Source organism: Fukomys damarensis, unplaced genomic scaffold (genome assembly GCF_012274545.1).
Source record: "Fukomys damarensis isolate Sample0158 unplaced genomic scaffold, DMR_v1.0_HiC HiC_scaffold_39, whole genome shotgun sequence".
NCBI lineage: Eukaryota > Metazoa > Chordata > Mammalia > Rodentia > Bathyergidae > Fukomys > Fukomys damarensis.
In genome coordinates, this window is record NW_022900951.1 from 80327464 (window position 1) to 80347526 (window position 20063).

At 40.5% G+C, this 20063-nt stretch overlaps 1 protein-coding gene across 2 annotated transcripts; it reads left to right on the top strand.

The window, feature by feature from the left end:
- The first annotated feature begins 2689 nt into the window (after window positions 1-2689).
- On the top strand, window positions 2690-19830 carry Plp1 (proteolipid protein 1). 2 transcript variants are annotated; one of them, XM_033760193.1, is made up of 7 exons: window positions 2690-2836; window positions 11025-11211; window positions 11951-12212; window positions 13362-13530; window positions 14108-14181; window positions 16833-16898; window positions 18049-19830. In XM_033760193.1, exons 1-7 carry the CDS (start codon window positions 2833-2835, stop codon window positions 18118-18120), a joined length of 834 nt encoding a protein of 277 aa, XP_033616084.1. In that variant the 5' UTR covers window positions 2690-2832; the 3' UTR covers window positions 18121-19830. The 2 variants fall into 2 exon arrangements, with proteins under 2 accessions (XP_033616084.1, XP_033616085.1); XM_033760194.1 differs by having other exon boundaries at window positions 11951-12107.
- The last annotated feature ends 233 nt before the right edge of the window (window positions 19831-20063 follow it).

The following is a 20063-nucleotide window of genomic DNA, read 5'->3' on the forward strand; positions in this document are numbered from 1 at the left end:
CGTCCGGATTTGACAACGTTTTGCAAAGGGCACCAAGGGAAATGGAGTCACAGAGATAAAGGCCTCTTGGGGACATGTAAAGAAACCCTATAGGACTATAAGGAAGGCTCATGTGAAGGGTTCCGGGGATGTTGACGTAGTGTCAAGATTCACAGAATGACTAGAGCTGGGATCTTTGGGACACTGCAGACAGCAAGCATGACAATCACATGTATGAATAACTTTTCCATCCCTGGGAATAAAGCACGGTGGAGACAGGGAGGTCTGTTTTATCAAAGGTTGTGAAGAGAGAAAAAGAAGGAAACAGAGAGAGAGGGAGACAGGGAAGGAGGGAGGGAGGAAGGGAGAGAGGCGGGGGCAGGGGAGAGGGAGACAGAAAAGAAGGAGGAGAAAGGGGAAGAGGAGGAGGAGGAGAAGAATAAGAAGGAGAGGAGGGGGGAGAAAAAGAGGAAGCAGACAGAGAAATGGAGTCTTGGGGGAAAATTAAATGTATAATAAGATAATAAAGATGAAGGGAAAGAGAATTTTGAATTAGGGGATATGGTTGATAAATTAGTATCTGTGAAATTATTTCTTTTTTTTGTTTGTTTTTTTTTTGAGATAGGGTCTCACTGTATAGTTGAGACTGATCTGGAACTCACTATGTAGCCCAGGCTGGTCTCGAACTCACAGCGATCCTCCTGCCTCAGCCTCCCGAGTGCTGGGATTACCGGCGTGCGCCAACATGCCCAGCTTGTGAAATTATTTCTTTTCCAAGTAGCATAGCCATCCCCAGAGCTTCTGGAAAAATACAGGGGGAAGATTTGTGAAAGGACTCGGCCTGAGTGATTTCCCCTGCACGCACAACTGTCTTGTCTATCTGAGCTGTGAAGAATCATCCCTCTAATGCTATACACTAGAACTCCCAAAGTTTGGGCTCAGTTTCTTCTGCCATCTGATGAACTGTGGGCACACATTTAACAACTCCTTGCTTTCAGTCATTCCTCTTTTCCAGGGCCACTCCAACAAGGACTTTCAGAACTACATTGATGGCCCAGTCCTGTAACAGGGCTTCCACAGTAGGCAGTCTATGGCTAGAGAGCAGGGGCTGGGAGGATAGGGGCCCTATCGATCATATGGCACTAGTCTGGCTGGTTTAGGAGACTTCTGCAATGCCATTCTTCAAGGGGCAGAGTCTCAGGGATCTTTTCACCTTGAGCTTGGTATAACAGCAAAAAAATCTAGAATTCTAGGACTCTGAAGAAGCTTTGGACATTACAGAACTCCAGACTCCAGTGAGTCTCCAGGGCCATCAGTAGAAAACTCACCCATTTCCTAATGGCAGGGCCTAAGCCAGAATAATGTTACCCCTATCTTTACAGAGAAAGACTCTAGGCTCTGTTTTTAATCTCCTCTTTTACTCCAAGGCCAATTCATAGAAACAGTTCCAGGAGGCCATACATTTCTTCTCTGGCATCTTCCAACAGGTCCCTCTCCTGTGATATGCCAACCATTTTTATTATAGGCCATCCATGGGTAGACTCTGTACTCTAGGTCAAGGGAGCTGTGCATGTCTGAGGCTTCTGAAGGAAGAGAGAGCACTCACAGTGAGCCCAGCTTCTGTTCAAGATTCATCTGTTTTACAGAACTACCCTGGCTAATCTCACCCAGCACTTGGTGCTCAAATTTCTTCTTTAGAAATTACTATTATCAGTAAGGCAGATTTCATGTAGTATGCTTGATTATTTTTTCTTAGTGTTTTTTTTCTCTGAGGCAAGGATTTCATTTCCTTTCTCCCTCCCTCCACTGTTATTGCCACCAGCAGCTTCACTCCAAGCCACTCTTTGTTTCTTCCCATCCTGGCCTCAGCCCTTTGAAGACATTCCATTTTCTTGGATGAAATTTTGACTAACCAATTCCCACATTGTGTTCTTAACTTGTCTCAAAGTTGATTATTCTCCTTGGAAATTATCTACATCCCCAACTCTGGCCTTTTCTCTAGCTTGTTATGTGAACTTACTTACAAAGGGATTAGCCTCCTCTTCTCTGTTATCCTATCTCTGAAATTATTACAATTCTATCCTCCAGCTTGGTTGCAATGTATTCATGGAATTAACTTGCATTTTGTCCACATTCCGGTGAAAAGGAGAAAGGTTTGGAGGAAATTATTTAAAACGACAGATCTGGCATTATTTTTGTTCTAGAGCTGGGAGGAGGAGTGTTTATTTGTTAATAAGTAGGGGGAGGAGAAAGGTGGAGAAGGCCAAGGGCAACCAGGAGCAAGGGATAGGTTGGACAGATTTGGAAGAATTCTGTGAGATAACATGTAGGGTTTTGACCCTGACTTTCTTGTCATTGCTACCACTTCTATGGCTTTTCCTGCTTGTGCTGCCACACCCCAAACCAGTAGACACACATAGCAGTTGGATGCTTCCAGGGACTCTTCTTTTTACTCCCACCTCCAGTACATATTTCCAGATGTCCTTTGCAGCAAAGTGAAATCCCTGAGAAATCTTAGGGAAAAAGAAGAAAAAGAAAACAAAACAACTGGCAGTGAAAGGCAGAAAGAGAAGATGGATCCCTTAAAGAAGGGAGTATCCCTAAGGAGGTGGGGACAAGGGGAGGAGAAGAGGAGGAGAGGAGGAGGAGGAAAACAAGTCTGTCCCTTTAAGGGGGTTGGCTGTCAATCAGAAAGCCCTTTTCATTGCAGGAGAAGAGGACAAAGATACTCAGAGAGAAAAAGTAAAGGAGTGAAGAAGGAGACTGGAGAGACCAGGATCCTACCAGCTGAACAAAGTCAGACGCAAAGCAGATTAGCCAGCCGGCTGCTACTGGCTTCAGAGTCCCAAAGACATGGGTGAGTTTCACCAACTTTAGCATCCAAGATTCAAGCAGGCACAGGGATTCTCAAGATAATTTCCAGCTTTGGGGTTTGGGGGCTTTCCAGTGGTTTAAATTTGTGTTTTGGTACTTGTTTTCTTTTTTAATTCCTTAGCATTCAATTAGATTAACTCCTTCTCTGCTATACTGAGCATGATGCTGTATTGCCAAAAATTCCAGCAGCATGTGTGGAGTCACACGGATCCTGAGAGAGAGTGCAGAGAAGATTGTCTGTGGTCATGTGTCTTCCTTCCCATTCACTTCCTTCTAATTTCTCTTTCCCCCTGATTCTAAGGCCCTCGTTATGGGTAGATCAGATGGGACCCTTGCTTCTACTGGAGGCAATGAAGTGTTAGCACTCAAATGTATGACATAACTGCTTGCTTGATACATAATTTTGACCCTGTTGGGTCTCAGTACGAAGTTGGGACAATTGGGCAAGCTGGACCCAGGGTAGGCCATGGCTAAAGAGGCCATTCTCAAGTGCAGGAATTGAAAGTCAAGTCCTCAGTGGCTTTAGTGTGGGGAACAGACATGGAAGCTGTGTGTGTTTGTGTACGTGTGCACAGATATCAGTGGCCATTTCTTGTCAGTATCATAGGACTTAGCCTGAATCCCTGCTGCGACAAGCAGCAATAGGACCTTAGCATTCTTCCTGAATTGGTTGAAAAGTGGAAGCTTTTCTAGGTTTTTTGTGAACAAAGAGAGTTCTTCTGCTATATGGTAGTAGATATATCAAGTAAGGTTTACAGAACACAAGGGTCTTTATCCATACAGGATGCCACAGAGACATGTAGAATTGCTTACATTTGGCAGAACAAGGCTAGCAGCTTAAACATATCCTGAATGACCTAAGACTCAATTGGCCCACATATTTACTATCAAATGTAATACCAGGCAGATGACAACACGATCCATGAAGGTTCCCAGTTATAACCTGTTATAAGCCATTAGGTTCTTTCATCCTGAATCACTGAGAAAGTTCTGTGAAACATGTATTCAGGTATGAAAGTTAAGAGGGTAGAACACTGGATGAAGAGTTAAACCAAGAAAGCTCTAATGCCATATTTGCATTTAATGAATTGTCTATCCTTGAGTAGGTAACTGTGAGTGACTACTTCATCATCTAGAAAAAGAAGAGAGCAATAACTATGTTGTCTTCTTTCAAGGTTGAGGATCAAATTATCATGATGTGGAAGTCCTTTGAGAATGGGAAAGCATTATAAAGTAAATCATGATAACACTGCCTATTATACAATAACATATGTAGAGGATGATACTCTTTTCAAGGTGGTTGAATTTTCCATGCACGCTTTTTTGTTGTGCTTGGGTAAGAATCATTTGACCAATAAAGTGTGGCCAGGTATGCGGTGAATGTTGAGGAATACAAATCCTGCCCTGAGTAACATCAAGACCCATATCTAATATCAGGGCAGTTGATTGGGTAGGTTATAAATTCAAAACAAAGAGGGGGTAAAAAAGAAAGTTAAATGTTACTTCTTCAGGGGATAAAAGCCTTGAAGAAAAGATAAGAACAAGTAAGGTGCTAACAAGAACAATTTCTTGTTATAGAGATTGCATAAGTTCTTCCAGAGTAAGATTGCCACAGATAAGGGCACATTGAGGTTATATACTGGGTCCCAGCTCCTGGAATGAGCAATACTTGGACCAGGTACACATGATGCAGTAGCCACTGAGTTTTCAGCTATTCAATAACAGAGTATCTCAAATACTTTGTGAATTATGGGTAACCTCTAACAAGGTGCTACACTGCTATGAGTTCTGAGGTAGAGTGTAATACTTTTTAATCATTACAGTAGATAAATTACATCATAGAATTTGGGATCGGAAGTAACTTTAGAAGTTATCTAAGCCAACCCTCAATGCAGAATTCACTTCTACAACACCAGTTAAACATTCACACTCCTGCTTAATCATCTCTAGGAGAAAGAAGCTCACCACCTTCACTGTATAGAATTCCTTAGAACTGGAAGTAAGAAGGAACACTGAGTTCAGTGGTGTCTGCACAGAAGGTTTGTGAGGGAAGTGATAGCACATTAAACTTTGTCCCACCTTGGAAGAGAGATGTTCCAAATGACTCTTTGGAATATCGAGCAAGAAAGGAACCAAAGAGTGCTAGCTAATTATTCTCTGCTCAGTAACTAACTGTCATTATTTTTAACTGCAAAACATTGGTTTCTGCAATTCTGTGGCTGATACCTTGGTAACCAGACTGTAATGCTTTCCTCCAAAAGTGACCATTTGCTGAGCAGTGTAGTTTTGGCTAGCTTGGAGTACGTGGGTGTAGCCTGTACAAAACAACAACAACAACAACAAAGAATATGGAGACATAGCAGAGGTCTAGTTTTACCAAATGCCTGAAGAATGATGGAATCCTATCAATGTGGCAAGAATGCCACAAGAATGCCAGGAGATAAAAAGAAACCACAGCTAAACCAGCATTTTCCCTTACTTGTCCCAGAGATACTGACTAAATGATCAAGGGTAACCTTCCCCATCCAACTTCTCACCTTGGCCCTGAAGAGCCTGAAAAGCTCTGGAAAAGTCAGGCAGATTAAAAGTCTTGCCCTGCTGCAAGAGTCTTACACCATGGTTCTGAACTAAGAACATGAGAAGCCTGACAATTGACTGTTTCCTTGGATCTATCTGAGCAGTAACATCCTCAATCCTGACAGGTGAGTGGGAGGAGACATGTAGTCTCCAAACCCATTAAGCTAGCACCCCAGCCAGTGGCATCTTTTTCCCTGTTTCTTTTATGTGCATCATCTTGAAACCTTGACAATCATCCCTCCAGTGCAATTCTTTGATTTAAAAGAAAGCAACATAGACATACCCTCCCCTTTCACAGAATTTCACATCTAGAGAAGATTAAATCAAGGCAGTGACATGCTCAGGAAGGTTCACATCAGCTAGTAAGGCAAATGAATTAGTTTTCCCTTCCTTTCCTGCTCACAGGCCCTACCCAGTGCCAAACTTATATCAAAAGCTCAACACATACTGATTGATTAATCTCTCTTTGACTATTGTGAAATGGTATTAAAGAAGAGGACAAGTTGCCTCAAATCAGCTTCACACTTCAACCAAGAAGGGAAGAGAAACTGGTGGGAGACTGACCTAAGGAATAAGATGCAGCTACTATTGTCTCTAGTGCCAGGTACCTCTCTTTTATCTCCCTATCAATGGTGAAATTGGAGTCAATGTGCCAAGGATAGCTTTCAACAATCAAGCTTGTACTTTAGCATCTGATGTTTCCACAGAAATTTGCATGTGTGTATATGTGTGTGTGTATAAAAGAGTATAGAAATCAAGGTGGTCCAGAATGCTGTTCCCATGATGATAAGTCTTTTCTGAAAAGGAGATTGTAATTCCTTTTGATTGAACTTTGCGTACATGACTTGACTACCCTGCAGGCTTGGATTCCCAGACCCCATTGACTACAGGACTCCTTTCTAGCACCTGAGTGTGGTATATAAGTGCTGATATCATGTAGAAAGGACAAGATTATAGGCAGGTCTTTTCAGACCAGAATAAGGCTAGAAGCAAGGGTCTTTGTCACTAGTGCCTTCTGATGGTTGTTGTTTTACTCCTAGAACCCAGTTAGTGATCCCCATCCATCTCTAGTGCCAGTCACGGCTGCTCTAGTATCTTGGCCCTGTCAACTGCTATATGCCCTGATCAAGGAGGCCTCTGTTCATGGGGTGAGGTTAAGGGGTGGATTCTGGAAGGCGAGTAAGACTGTAGTGCAGATTAGAGACTTAGGGAGATGGGGCCAGTTTCTCACTCAATGAGCCTGCCTGTTGTTTAGCTCTATTGTATAGGGTTCTTCTATCTCTCCCTTTGTCAGCTGGATTCAAGGGACAAGCTGGGAATTGTGCAGGGTACAATTGGTCTCTTTCTACCATTCCTTTCTATGAAAGCCCTTCCTCTCCTCCCTTTGATAAGTTCCCAGATTCACACTGAATTTCCATCATGGAGCTAGTCCTTGAGGCGTGCCCAGGACATGGGAAAGGAGCGAGGGCTTGGGAGCTCTTGGCTCATGCTTAAAGAGACAGCATCAAGATCAACACAGTCACTAGGATAGACCTAGATCAAGTCACAAGGATTCGGTTTATCTCTACCAGAGAACACTGGTGAGCAGGGCTTGAAGTTCTATTACAGATTGATTAGACTTGTTTGGGGAGTTTGCAGACAATTGTAGTCAACTCAGAACTGATTCATTCTCTTTGCTTATTTTTGTCTACAGGACTTGCTTATATCCATTTGAACACTTGTTTGTAGATAATTTTGTTTTTTGTTTACAGCTATAATTTTTTTCTCCCAGACAAGATTGCAATTCCTCTGTGGAAAGCTACTGGGCCTCCTAATTCCCTTCTGTTTTTCATTGTCTCTAGGTCACTACTAATGTATTTAGTGCTTGTCCTGAATCCATATAAACAGAAATGAAAGGAAAACACTGGAGAGGGGCATTACTTTTCTCAATGATCTCTCATCAAAATCAGGCAGCTTAATCCAATTGGGTTGCATTGGGCAATATTATTAATGTATGGTTCTTTTATGTCTACTCTACCATGTCATGGTCTGTATTTAGCTTGAAAGTATAAGACTGTCTCTTGAGAGAGCAAGGAACTTCTCTTGAATTTTTCACAAGCTTCCAGAATCCAGCTCAGATCCTTTGAACTATGAGGAGTTCTGAAATGGACGGGCTGTGGCTTTAGGGTATTGTTTACACATACCCAAGTTCATTTCTTTGGCTAGGAAAAATCAGAGCAAATCCAGTGGAAGTTTCTCAGAATGTTTCAATTGTCAGTTACTTTGATGAAAAGATAATCTCTTGCATGTAACAAGTTTTTCGCAAATGAAATTCAGAATTTGATATTTAGTTGGACGAAGATTCTTCATTTTGCAGAAATTAAATGCCCCATAGCAAATATTTCATATTAATTGAGAAGAGATGAACATCTAATGCTTATGCTGATACTGTTAAATTGTTTATAGCTCAATAGTGACATACTCACCTAAGACCATTTATTTCAGACTCTGCATTACAGACACATTAAGAGTATGAATTCCTTTTCTCTTGCTTGAGCAACAGTGGAGCAGAAAAAGGGGTGCTAAGTTATCTGAGTGCTAAGAAAATAGAGAAAAATTGATGTAAATAATGAAAGCATCAGCTTGGTGATCCAGAGTTGCTTCCAAAGCTTGTCGCCCAGTAAGAATACTACATGACATATTTTGGTCACTTGAATAATGATCAAGGGATCAATAATACACCAAAGGATGATTTTCCTCTCATCTTTAAGACAAGTTATTTAACCTGGTGAGAGGAAAATCATCCTTAATGTATCATATAGAGAGTGCATCAGCTAAAACCCACAGTGGAATGCTCTGTTTGGCTAGCAAGAGTTCTAGTTTCTTTATCCCTGATCACACCTGCACCACCATTTAGCCCTTCCCAGGGTGAAAGGGCTAGGGTGAGTTGAGTGGGCACAGGACGGCCACTTGCTGGGGTGGGTGGCTCTCCTTACTCTGAGCTAAACAAACAGTCCTACCATTGTTCCCGGGGTCTGACCCCCTCCCCACACTCAGGCCTGTAGGCCTCTGCAGAATGCCAATGAGGCTCCTGAGATCTCAGGGGAAAACAAGGCTTCTTTGTCTAAGGGAGCTATAGAGGGCTCTGTCCAAGCCCTGACCCTGTGGTGGTGAGAGGGAACAGCGAGATCACTGACCTTCTCTTTCCCCAACCCCAGGCTACAGAAACCTTCTTTCCTAGAACAGTCTAAGAGTTCAAGAGCATGTAGAAATTGGAAAAGCAGAGAAGGAAAATAGTAGTATTGTTCACTTCTGAGCCCCTTTAATTGATTTCCATGATACATCTAGTATCTTGAGAAAGAGGAAGATCAATTTCTACAATGTAGTCTCAAAACAGTAATCAATTTCAGATGTTCTATTTTTTCTCTCTGGCATGTATGTATGCCTTTTTGTACATATAAACCCATGTGAGTGCACACACACACACACACACACACACACACACACACACACACACACACACACACACACACACACACACACACACACACACACACACACACACCCCACAGGGCAGTACTGATGAGGCACTCTTACTAAGTTTATGCTGAGTAATCTCAGCCTTCACTCACAGCAACACAACTACAAATTGACTGTTTCTCAAGGAGAAGAAGTTTTCTGGCAGCAGTACTTTAATTTAGTTCATGGAAAAGGAAAAGAACATAGTTTGGTTACATATATTTGGCTTGGGCTTCTAAGCTTCATCTCTGACATGACAAATAAAAGGATCTTTAAAGAAGAGGCTCTTTGAAGTGTAGGGAAGGGCAGCAGTTTCAGGGAATGGTGAGTAACAGGATTCATTCATTTTGTGGCTGTGAGAGCAGAGACAAATGATCAAGATAATGTGGTCCTTCAAAATCTGTTCACATTGATGCAATGCAGCCATGGATCTCCACATATTCAAGCACTCAAGACTAAAAAGAAACTGTGGTAGAATTAGGGGCAAAAAAAGACTCCTATTTTTCTTAGCACTTTGGTATAGATAAGTAAGTTTGGCTTGGAGAAATGCTTGGATATAAAAACCCAAATCTAAGCAGTTAATGGAATTTATTTTCTTTTTCTAAGGAACCACATATTTATCCAAAAAAGCACCCTTCCAGTACGTTTGCTGATTATTTGTGTGTTTGCATACTATATGATACATAAACTCAAGTATATATGTATATAAAACATGTGTGCATATATACATTGCATATTATACACATGTACACACATTATTATACATTATATGGTTTATATAGAGATGCATGTATATGTACATATAACATATATTAAGAATTTTTGTCTGAAGTGACTAAATTTTCTTTTTTTCCGCAGGGTTATGGCTCAGAGGCCAGAGGGAGGCACCTATTTACCCATTTCTTCAGTCATCTACTTGCCATTTGATAAGCTTCATTGCACAAGACACCTTAGAAAAGGGGACTAGTCCTCAGGACACAGCTGCTTCTAGAGCCTATGATTTTTTGTATGCTTTCCTGTTTCTCAGAAGCACTGGTACTGGGCAGGGTTACCAGGTCTGGGGATCTCTGAGGCTTTTAACACTTTAAAACCCCTATGTCTCCAGGCCCTGGTGTGTTTTCCTTGTACCAGAAAGACATTTCTTGCTTTACTGACTTGTTTAAAATCTCTTTGCAGTCATATTGACAGAATCTTAGTGTAGGACTAAAGGTAGGCACATTGGCCAAGCTACAGTACAGAAGGCAAGACAACCATGAAAAGTGACTAAAAATCATGAACCCTGCATTTTTATTATTATGAGTGATAGCAATATTCCCATCATCATTTCTTGCTCTGCTATGGAACAAAATAGACAATTGAGAAAAGCCTTTCTCTTTGAACTTCTCCACATATATCTAGACTAAGAATTGAGCATTTCTTGCAACAGACATACACAACATTCAGGATATCCAGGATCATGAAATTTCAGTACTTCCTCCACCTGATATGCTCCTTAGGCTCCTAGTCTGTCTGATAATACCAACATTTCTGTCTTGTACTCATTAATTCTGGAACTCCAACTACAATTACCCTCTGTAATCACTTACTTCACTGCCTGGAATTATTAGTTGAAAATATTAGGTGTACCTAGTTAATTCTTACTCAGTAATCTAAACACTTCCATCTGACCAATTCTGTGTCTTTTCTGTCTCCATAGCCCATGTTAACACACAACACAATGTTGGGCACATAGTAAATAGCCCATGAATAGTTGATGGGTGACTAAAACAAGCAAATACACTGAAGCAAGAAGAAAAGAGGGACTGATTACATAATCTCTCTGGCTTACTACTTGAAATACTGAATTATTTTAAAAATAACCATAAATACTGGGAATTAACAATACGGATTTATTTTCAAGAATAGAACAAAATTAGGATTTTGGGTCAGTGTCACATGCCAAAAGCCAAAACTTCTAGATTCTCCTGCTTTTGGACTTCAGGGTGACCAATCTCTCAGTGCTTGGGAGAACAGGGGCTGCCCACGTGGCAGAGAGGTATTGAGTGGATGAGTTCCCTATTGTGTGTTCCTCACTGTTTCCTCTCCTTCTTCTCCAGGTTTATTAGAGTGCTGTGCAAGATGTCTGGTAGGGGCCCCCTTTGCTTCCCTGGTGGCCACTGGATTGTGTTTCTTTGGCGTGGCACTGTTCTGTGGTTGTGGACATGAAGCCCTCACTGGCACAGAAAAATTAATTGAGACGTATTTCTCCAAAAACTACCAGGACTATGAGTATCTCATCAATGTGTAAGTACCTGTTGTCTCACACAGACTTTTCTGCTTTCCCCCCCTCCCCCTTCCTCTTGGAGATACAGAATTTCTCAGTACCTCTGTGAACTAGTTGGGGGTGAGGCTGAAGCCAGATACGATTCCTGAGTTTTGCTTCTGTGTAGAGAGTCTAACTGTGCCACATCTGAATTCTCAAATGAAGGGAGAAGGAGTGTCACATTCAGAATGGGGAGATCTGTCTGTCTACCACCCCGCTCCTACTCTATCCTTGTTTTCTCATGTATGTTCTAATTTCTGAAAAGTATGGTCAGTGTTGCTTGAGTTGCCCCCACAATGGTAGGTATGGAGAACACAGGGGAAGCATGATGACTTGAAAGAGTAGGCTCACTATTCTTGGTTTGACACTGTTTACATCTGCTCAGGCTTAGTACTGAACTCTTGATCACAGAGCAAGTTAGATTAATGTCCTTTTAGCTTTCTTCCTTTTTGTATAGCTCCTCTTTCCTATAAGGTAGCATCTCTGAAGGTTCAGGCAAAAGATAAGAGTGCCCTCCTGGTTCTCTAGCTTGTAGGTTAAGAAAGGGATGGCAGGAGGAGCCTGTGCTCTTGGGTACCTGCTAACTATATTCACTTATTTCAATAAAGATAAGGTGAAAGCATAAAGACGTATGCCAGTGATTCTTCTAAAGATGCTATATATGAGGAAAGAGCTAGGTTCTCAATGAATAGGATTGGTCTCTTTTGTCTGTTACTGCAGGATCCATGCCTTCCAGTATGTCATCTATGGGACTGCCTCTTTCTTCTTCCTTTATGGGGCCCTCCTGCTGGCTGAGGGCTTCTACACCACCGGTGCAGTCAGGCAGATCTTTGGCGACTACAAGACTACCATCTGCGGCAAGGGCCTGAGCGCAACGGTAACAGGGGGCCAGAAGGGGAGGGGTTCCAGAGGCCAACATCAAGCTCATTCTTTGGAGCGGGTGTGTCATTGTTTGGGAAAATGGCTAGGACATCCCGACAAGGTGATCATCCTCAGGATTTTGTGGCAATAACAAGGGGTGGGGGACAATTGGGCTTGAGTCTGTGGTCTCATCCCCACCCAAGGCTGGGTCCTCTCCAGGGGCCTGGATTTTGAGTGAGGAAGTGATGGCTACAGCCAAATGAGATGATCAGGAAGAACGTGGTGCCCAGCTGGCTTAGCTTCACCTTTTAAAGGTTCCCTAAGAAATTTTATATCAAAACAAAAAGCATGAATTTTCTGGGATGCTTTGTACAATCAGACCATTTCTAATGGACATCTGTTGGTGTCGATTTATTCCCTTCCTAGCAGGGACCACAAGAGTGGGTCTGACTGGATAAGTCTAAAATGCTGCTCTTGGGATTAAATCTTAGATCTCAAAGGAAGGCCAATTAACTCCAAGGGAGAATGCACAATATTTTGGAATCCTACACTGTTGGAGGTCCCAGAGGGAATTAGAGTAAATCTACATTTTTAATGTTTTATCTTTTCCTGCAAGTTATCCATGCTTCTATTAAAACACACATTGTTTTCAGTCTCTGATCTTTTGTGGGTTGGACTGGGGATTTGGCTTAGTGGTAGGGTACCTGTCTAATATGTAAAGGTCCTGGGTTCAATCCCCAGGACCACAAAAAGAGAAATAAAAAAGAAAGAACTTTTGGGACGTGAACATGTGTAGGTTGTAGTGATTTCTTTTTTGTGGCCAGCAGTTGGCTTGGAAAGGTTTCTGTATTTGAAATTTAAATATCCTATTGGCTTTATTCAATGACTAGGGAACAAAAATCCTGTAACAAGGAACAATTTCTAAGCTCAGTCTAAGGCACGAAATGGCACGACTTTCTTTCCAGATCTGTTTTGATTTCTTTACACCATATTTGCCAAATAAAAAGTCCCCTGAAGCCTCTCTAACCAAGGGATCCTCCTTACTCCAATCCCTACCCTATCCTCCCTTCCTTCCATCATACTTGGGGACAGTTTTCTAGTAGATACTGCCAGTAACACTTGGCAGATGTGTTCTGCTCACTAATTTTATTTGGGGGAGTTCCCTGGAGTCTGGTTTCATTGGCACAAGCCATTCCGGGATCTCCCGGTTTGTTTATCAATATCTGCAGCCTGATGCTGATTTCTAACCACTCTGTGTCAATTGTTTTAGTTTGTGGGCATCACTTATGCCCTGACCATTGTGTGGCTCCTGGTGTTTGCCTGTTCTGCTGTGCCTGTGTACATTTATTTCAACACATGGACTACCTGCCAGTCTATTGCCTTCCCCAGCAAGACCTCTGCCAGTATAGGCAGTCTCTGTGCTGATGCCAGAATGTATGGTGAGTTAGGATATGGGTGCTTTAGCTCCCCTACCAGCCATGGAAACACCTGTATTTGTTTCTTTTCTTAACGTAAGGAGGGTGGTGGTTATGGGGAAAATATAAGATGACGAATGCGTGCATTGTAGTTTGTTTTTTTTTGGTTTTTGTTTTTGTTTTTGTTTTTTTGGTACCGGGGATTGAACTCGGGTCCTTGCTCTTGCAAGGCAGGCCACTGAACCGCTGAGCTAAATCTCCGGCCCACGTGCATTGTAGTTTGTTAACCCCTTCCCGCTGAAACAGGAGTGGTTTCTTCCCTGGGAAGGGACCTTGGAAATGGTGGGAGTTTTGTGGCTGTTCATACTGTATGCTCTGGTTGACTGCTATTTTCAGCCCCAAAGTAACACCTTTCAGAAATCAGTTATTGTATAACACCTTTGTTTTTTACATAAAACTTTGGAAAATAGGATCCTGATTGTTGGCAAGATCCAACTTTATAGCCAGGATAATTAGAGAAGGAAGGACTCTGGGGGAAAGTCTCCATGCAATCACCTAACTCCATGAAGCTTACGATGGTTGATTTTTAAATTGTACATAGGTGTTCTCCCATGGAATGCTTTCCCTGGAAAAGTTTGTGGCTCCAACCTCCTGTCCATCTGCAAAACAGCTGAGGTGAGTGGGCCATTTGGGTTATTTTACAATGGAATAGCTAATACAATAGAAATTTCTACCTGTGGCCTTTAACCTTAAAGACTAAACTTTCTCTTTTTGGTATACTTTGAATTAGAAGATTACTCTTCTATGGAATAGTGGCTAACTATGCCTGAGTCAATGAACATAGATGGCTAAAAACACTTATTTTCTCTTGAGCTTCATAGAATAACTTCTGCTCTAAAACACTTTTCCTTAAAGAGCAATGTGTAGCTTTAAGCAGAGATAGAGTTGAATCATAAAATTCCCCAAATGAAAATTTTCATGTTTTAGTTAAAAACCTCATCAAGAGAATGGACTATGCACAGAAACACACATCAGTTCTATAAAACTTTCAAATTGGAGCAAGTTAATCTCAATGAGAGGTAAAATAAGTACATTTGGAAAAGGAAAATACTTTATTGAAAACAGATATACACAAATGAAGCAAGGAAATAGAAGTAAATCTTAGGAAAAAACAATCCAAAAATTCATTTGGAACCAGAAGAGACCTAGAATAGCAAAAGCAATTATGGGCAACAGAGACATGACAGGGGGTATCACAATCATTATTTGCTGATGATATGATACTGTACATAGAAGATGCAAAAAACTCTGCCAAACCTTCTAGCCTTAATTGACAGATGCAGTAGAATAGCTGTATACACCCCAAAATCAATTGACTTCTTGTATACAAATAATAGACTCACTGAGAGAGAAATTAGGGAAACAATTCCTTTCACAATAGCATCCAAAAATGAAATATCTAGGAATAAATCTTAAAAAAGGAAGCAAAAGACCTCTACATTGAGAATTACAACACTCTGGAAAAAAGAGATTAAAGAGGATATAAGAAAATGGAAAGACATCCCTTGTTCCTGGGTAGAAAGAAACAATATAGTGAAAATGGCCATACTTCCAAAACTGCTATATAGATTCAATGAAATCTCAATTGAAATCCCAACAGTATATTCACAGAACTAGAGAAAAAAATCCAAAAATACATTTGGAACCAGAAGAGACCCAGAATAGCAAAAGCAATACTAGTCAACAGAGACATGGCAAGGGCTATCACACTCCCCAAATTGAAACTATACTACAAAGCCACTGTGATAAAAACAGCATGGTACTGGCAAAGTAAAAGACCTGAGGATCAGTGGAATAGATTAGAAGATACAGAAACAACTCCAGATGTATGAGCTACCTCATATTTGACAAAGGAGCCAACCATCCTCACTGGAGGAAAGACAGCCTCTTTAATAAATGGTGTTGGAAAAACTGGATTTCAACCTGCCAAAAATTAAAACTAGACCCTTATGTTTCACCATGCATTAAACTAAAATCCAAGTGAATTAAAGATCTAAATATTAAAAAAGGAACACTAAACTTGCTGGAAGATAAATTAGGCAGAACTCTTGAAGACATCTGACATAAGAAAAGACTTTATGAACAGATCCTCAGTAGCATGGGAACTAGTACAAAGAATCAACAACTGGGATCTCATCCTACTGAAAAGCTTCTACACTGCAAAAGAAACCTCCAACAGAGCTAAGAGACGACCTACAATATGAGAAGATATTTTCACTCGCTTTTCTGCAGACAAAGGTCTACTATTGAGAAAATATAAAGAACTCAAAAAAATCAGACCCACCCAAATAAAGACCCAATTAATTGCTGGGTATCTTACCAAAAGAATTAAAAGAATCATACCACAGTGATATATGCTCACCTATGTTTATAGTGGCACAGGTTGTAATAGCTAAAACTTGGAAACAGCCCAATTTCCCAACAATTGGAGACTGGATAGAGAAGATGTGTGTGTGTGTGTGTGTGTGTGTGTGTGTGTGTGTGTGTGTGTTTATGGTGTACTACTCAGCCATAAAGAACAAGAAACTAGAGACATTTATAGCTAAGTGGATGCACATAGAGGCCATACTCTTAAGTAAAATTAATAGAATGCACATATGTAAAGACTGTATAGTTTCTCTGGTGTGAAAACTAAAAGGTTAAATAAGGTTCAAAATTTATAATTGATATTGTGTAATAGGAAGAAAATATCTAAAGGAGTAGGGAAAGTGGGAGGCATAGGGGATAGGTAAGAAGGGACGAAAAAATGAGAAAAGGAAAAAAATGGAAACAAAGTATTTGTAAATATTGAAGTGTGGAGGGGGTGAAGGGAGGGCAGGACAAGGGGGGAAAATAAGAAGAACCAAGAAACATCACGTAAATGTACTAGATCCCAGTAATGAATGTAACTATATTGTATACCTAAAATGTACCAGTAAACTTAATGGAAAAAAAGAAGTAAATCTTGGGGAGAAAGGTACTAAGGAATTTCTTTGAAAACAAGGTTTTGAACTTAAATTTTGAGATCCTGGCTACAGTTGTAGGGAAAGAGTTGATTACTTGGCAGAATTGCTCTATTTTACGAAATGCCTGTGTTCTGGGTGCTATGTCACAAAGAGCTATATTGTAAATTGAAAAATGGGAAGCCTAGAGAAGCCAAAATTTAGAGTTGCATAGTTAACACACAAAAATATCAGCATGTTCAGAAACCTGCGTTCACAATTTATAGTGGATTGTGTTTTCTTGCTGTTGCAAGACATAGTTTTCCTTGTTGCATTTTCCTACAGTTCCAAATGACCTTCCACCTGTTTATTGCTGCATTTGTCGGGGCTGCAGCCACACTGGTTTCTCTGGTGAGTTGTCTTTGAATGATCTCACCAAATAAAGAGTCCCAGGATAGCTTAGGTGTAGCTATGCTGAAAGGCAAGAAGATAGACTCTTTCCACAATTGAAATGTTGGAGAGAAACTACTGGGAAGATAGAAGAAGGGTTAGGGTTATCTATTTCTGCTTTGTGTTTGCAAGGCAGAAAGATTTCAGCAGTTAGAGAGGAACAATAAAAATGGTGCAAGGAAAAAGGAGTTAAGAGGTTCATAGCCATTTGCAGATCATGTAATATCATTAGTGCTTTGTAGTCACAAATTATTGTTGATTCTCAGCATGACCTAGTCAATCAGTTACATAAACATTGAGACATTACTAAACGTGATTTGCTATAGTCTAGCATTCTATATACTATGAACATTAATCCATCTTGGATGCTTTCCAATGGGTTTAGATACTCTCATGGAAATACTGGAAAGATCTCCATTATTAGAACTGTTATGGCTATAAAACAATTCTGTGTCCTGCAGATTTAATGATGCAGTGCAGTGTAGTGTAGTCATTGTGGAGATGAAAAACCTAAAGCACTAAACAGTGCAGCAGTTTACCTGAAGTCATCGAATAAGAGTGAATAGACAAGGATGAGCTCACAGAATCTCCCCTACTGCTGAGGATTTTATACAAAGTCAGCTGTCGCTGATTTCTCACTTTATAAAATAGATTGATGCATTAAGCAGAGGAGGACTGTGCTCCATCCTATGGCTATGTGTCTACAGCAAACAGCCTGTAGCTACAAGTCACTCAGACATGTGGTTGTGACAGTACCGGTGTCTTGTTCACTTCCCTTAGGCAATCCCAGGGCTAGGCTGAGCATAGGTGTGACATAGATCTTTATCGATTCAGTTCTTTAGTCCTGGGCCATTGGAAGGAAATATCTCAAAGAGAATTTCTACTCAAGTGTATGAACACAGATCCTGAAATGTGTTGTGTTTTTCTTTTCAAAATAGAATTTCCTCCTTTATTTAGTTATGATTTGGGGTGGGGGTAATGGGGGTCAAACTAAGGACCTTGAGGTAAATCCCTGGCCCTTTTGTTGTGATTTTGTTACTCAAAGCACGATATGAGGAAGGAGCGTCTCCTTTTCTAATGTTACTCATATTCTCTCTTCTGTTCCCTACAGCTCACCTTTATGATTGCTGCTACTTACAACTTTGCCGTTCTTAAACTCATGGGCCGAGGCACCAAGTTCTGATCTCCCATAGAAATCCCCCTTTCCCTAATAGTGAGGCTCTAACAACATAGCCTACTATGTTGTGTCTCCCATCTTAACTCTGCCTTTGCTGCTGACTGGTCCTCTTCTTACTTGCTGAGTGTAACAAAAAAGGAGAGCCTTAACAGGGATTAATTCCTCTGTGTGGACTCTCCCTCTTATGTACCTCTTTTAGTCATTTTGCTTCACAGCTTTTTCCTTCAAGAAATGGTAAATACCTGAGAATGTGACTCCCCAACTGCAAGTTGCAAAGCAATGGAAGCTCTAAGTCAAATTCTAAGCATCTCTGAAGACTTGGAAGTACTTCTATCTCAAGGGCACTTCCACAGATGGAAACAAAGTGGAAAGAAAGATGTTCAGGTAGAGAGAAGGAATGTCTTTGGTCCCTGCCATCTATAGTGGCCAAATTTATTCTTCTTGGCATGCAAAACAGAGAACTTATTCTTATCTTTCTATTAGCACTGAAGATAGAAGACAAAAAATACCAGCAAAACAATAAGAACATTTGCCCAAATCTGCCTATGCAGCTGGGAGAAGGGGGTCAAAGCAAGGATCTTTCGCCTTCAAAAAGAGAGCTCTGACCCCAATGGTGATGGACTACTTTAAGCCCTAACTCAGCCAATGTTACTTACAAAATAAGGGAGCACAGTGTCTGTGTAGACTAAGGAGGCATCTGGCCTTATACCTAGTTAGGAAGAGAAACAGGGTGTTGTCAGCATCTTCTCACTCTCTTCCACTTCATAACAGCTACCATGGCAACCCGTGGTTTCCAAGGAGCTGAGAACAGAAGGAAACTAGCTCACTGAGAAAAAAATAAAAAAAAACAAGACGGGCCTACAGAGCAACAGTTACTGGTGGCTAATGGTGTAACCCAAGATAGCCCTCTGGTAGACACAGGATAGATAACACTTTGGATAGCATGCATTTTTTTTCTGTTAAATAATTGTGTGCTCTGGCCTCTGTCATATCTTCACAATGGTGCTCTTTTCATGGGGTTTTATCCATTTAGTCATATTTGAAGTCAGATTTGAAGATCTTGACTTGTTTCAGAATGATGCACATTTCATATTTTACAATTTGTTTATCACCTGTTTGAGGTTATATCAGAAAGGTCTGGAGAATGAGTCGATTGTATTTCTTCTTAAAAAAGGAAAGCTGAACAGTAAATATCACAATGTTTAAAATTGGCCAATAAAATTAAATAAATAAAATTGGCTACTTCCATGAACCTATTGGAATTTTCTACAAAGTATTCTGCCCTTCACAGAAACAGATTTGGTGAATTTGATTTTCAACTTGACTAGCCTATTTGATTATTCTTTCCAGCTAAGGAGAGGTTGTTTTTCTTAGTGATGTTTTCTTGGCATGTTAAGAGTTAGATTTAACAGAGGTTATTTTTTCCTGGTATGGATTACATAACAGAATACACCAGCTGTCAACTATTCAGTTGGAAAACTTCCATGGAAAAAGAAGAGTTTGAAACCTGAATAGCTTCTGGATTTCAGTCTCTTCCTGTTTTTGTTAACTTTGAGTTAAACAAAATATGTCAGATTGATTCTTACTGAAGGAAAGAATTTTACTGCAGTTCGTTTTTTTTAGAGAATTGTGTTGTTCTTTTCCCCTAAAGTGGTTTTACCAATGTTTAAGGAGATATAATATCTTTACAAAAGAGACTTGGTATGTATTTTAGATCAGAATACAAGATGAGCTTCCAGGCTATATAAAGGGAGGAGAGGGAAAAGGCTCTATAAGAAACCAATCAAGATCAAGGAAAGTGAAGTAATATATACCTTGTGTTTTGTTTTGATTTAATAACATAATGAATAACCAACCCTTCCCTGAAAACCTCACATGTATACATATACACATGTACACACAGAAAGAAAGTTAATCAACTGAAAGTGTTTCCTTTATTTCTGATATAG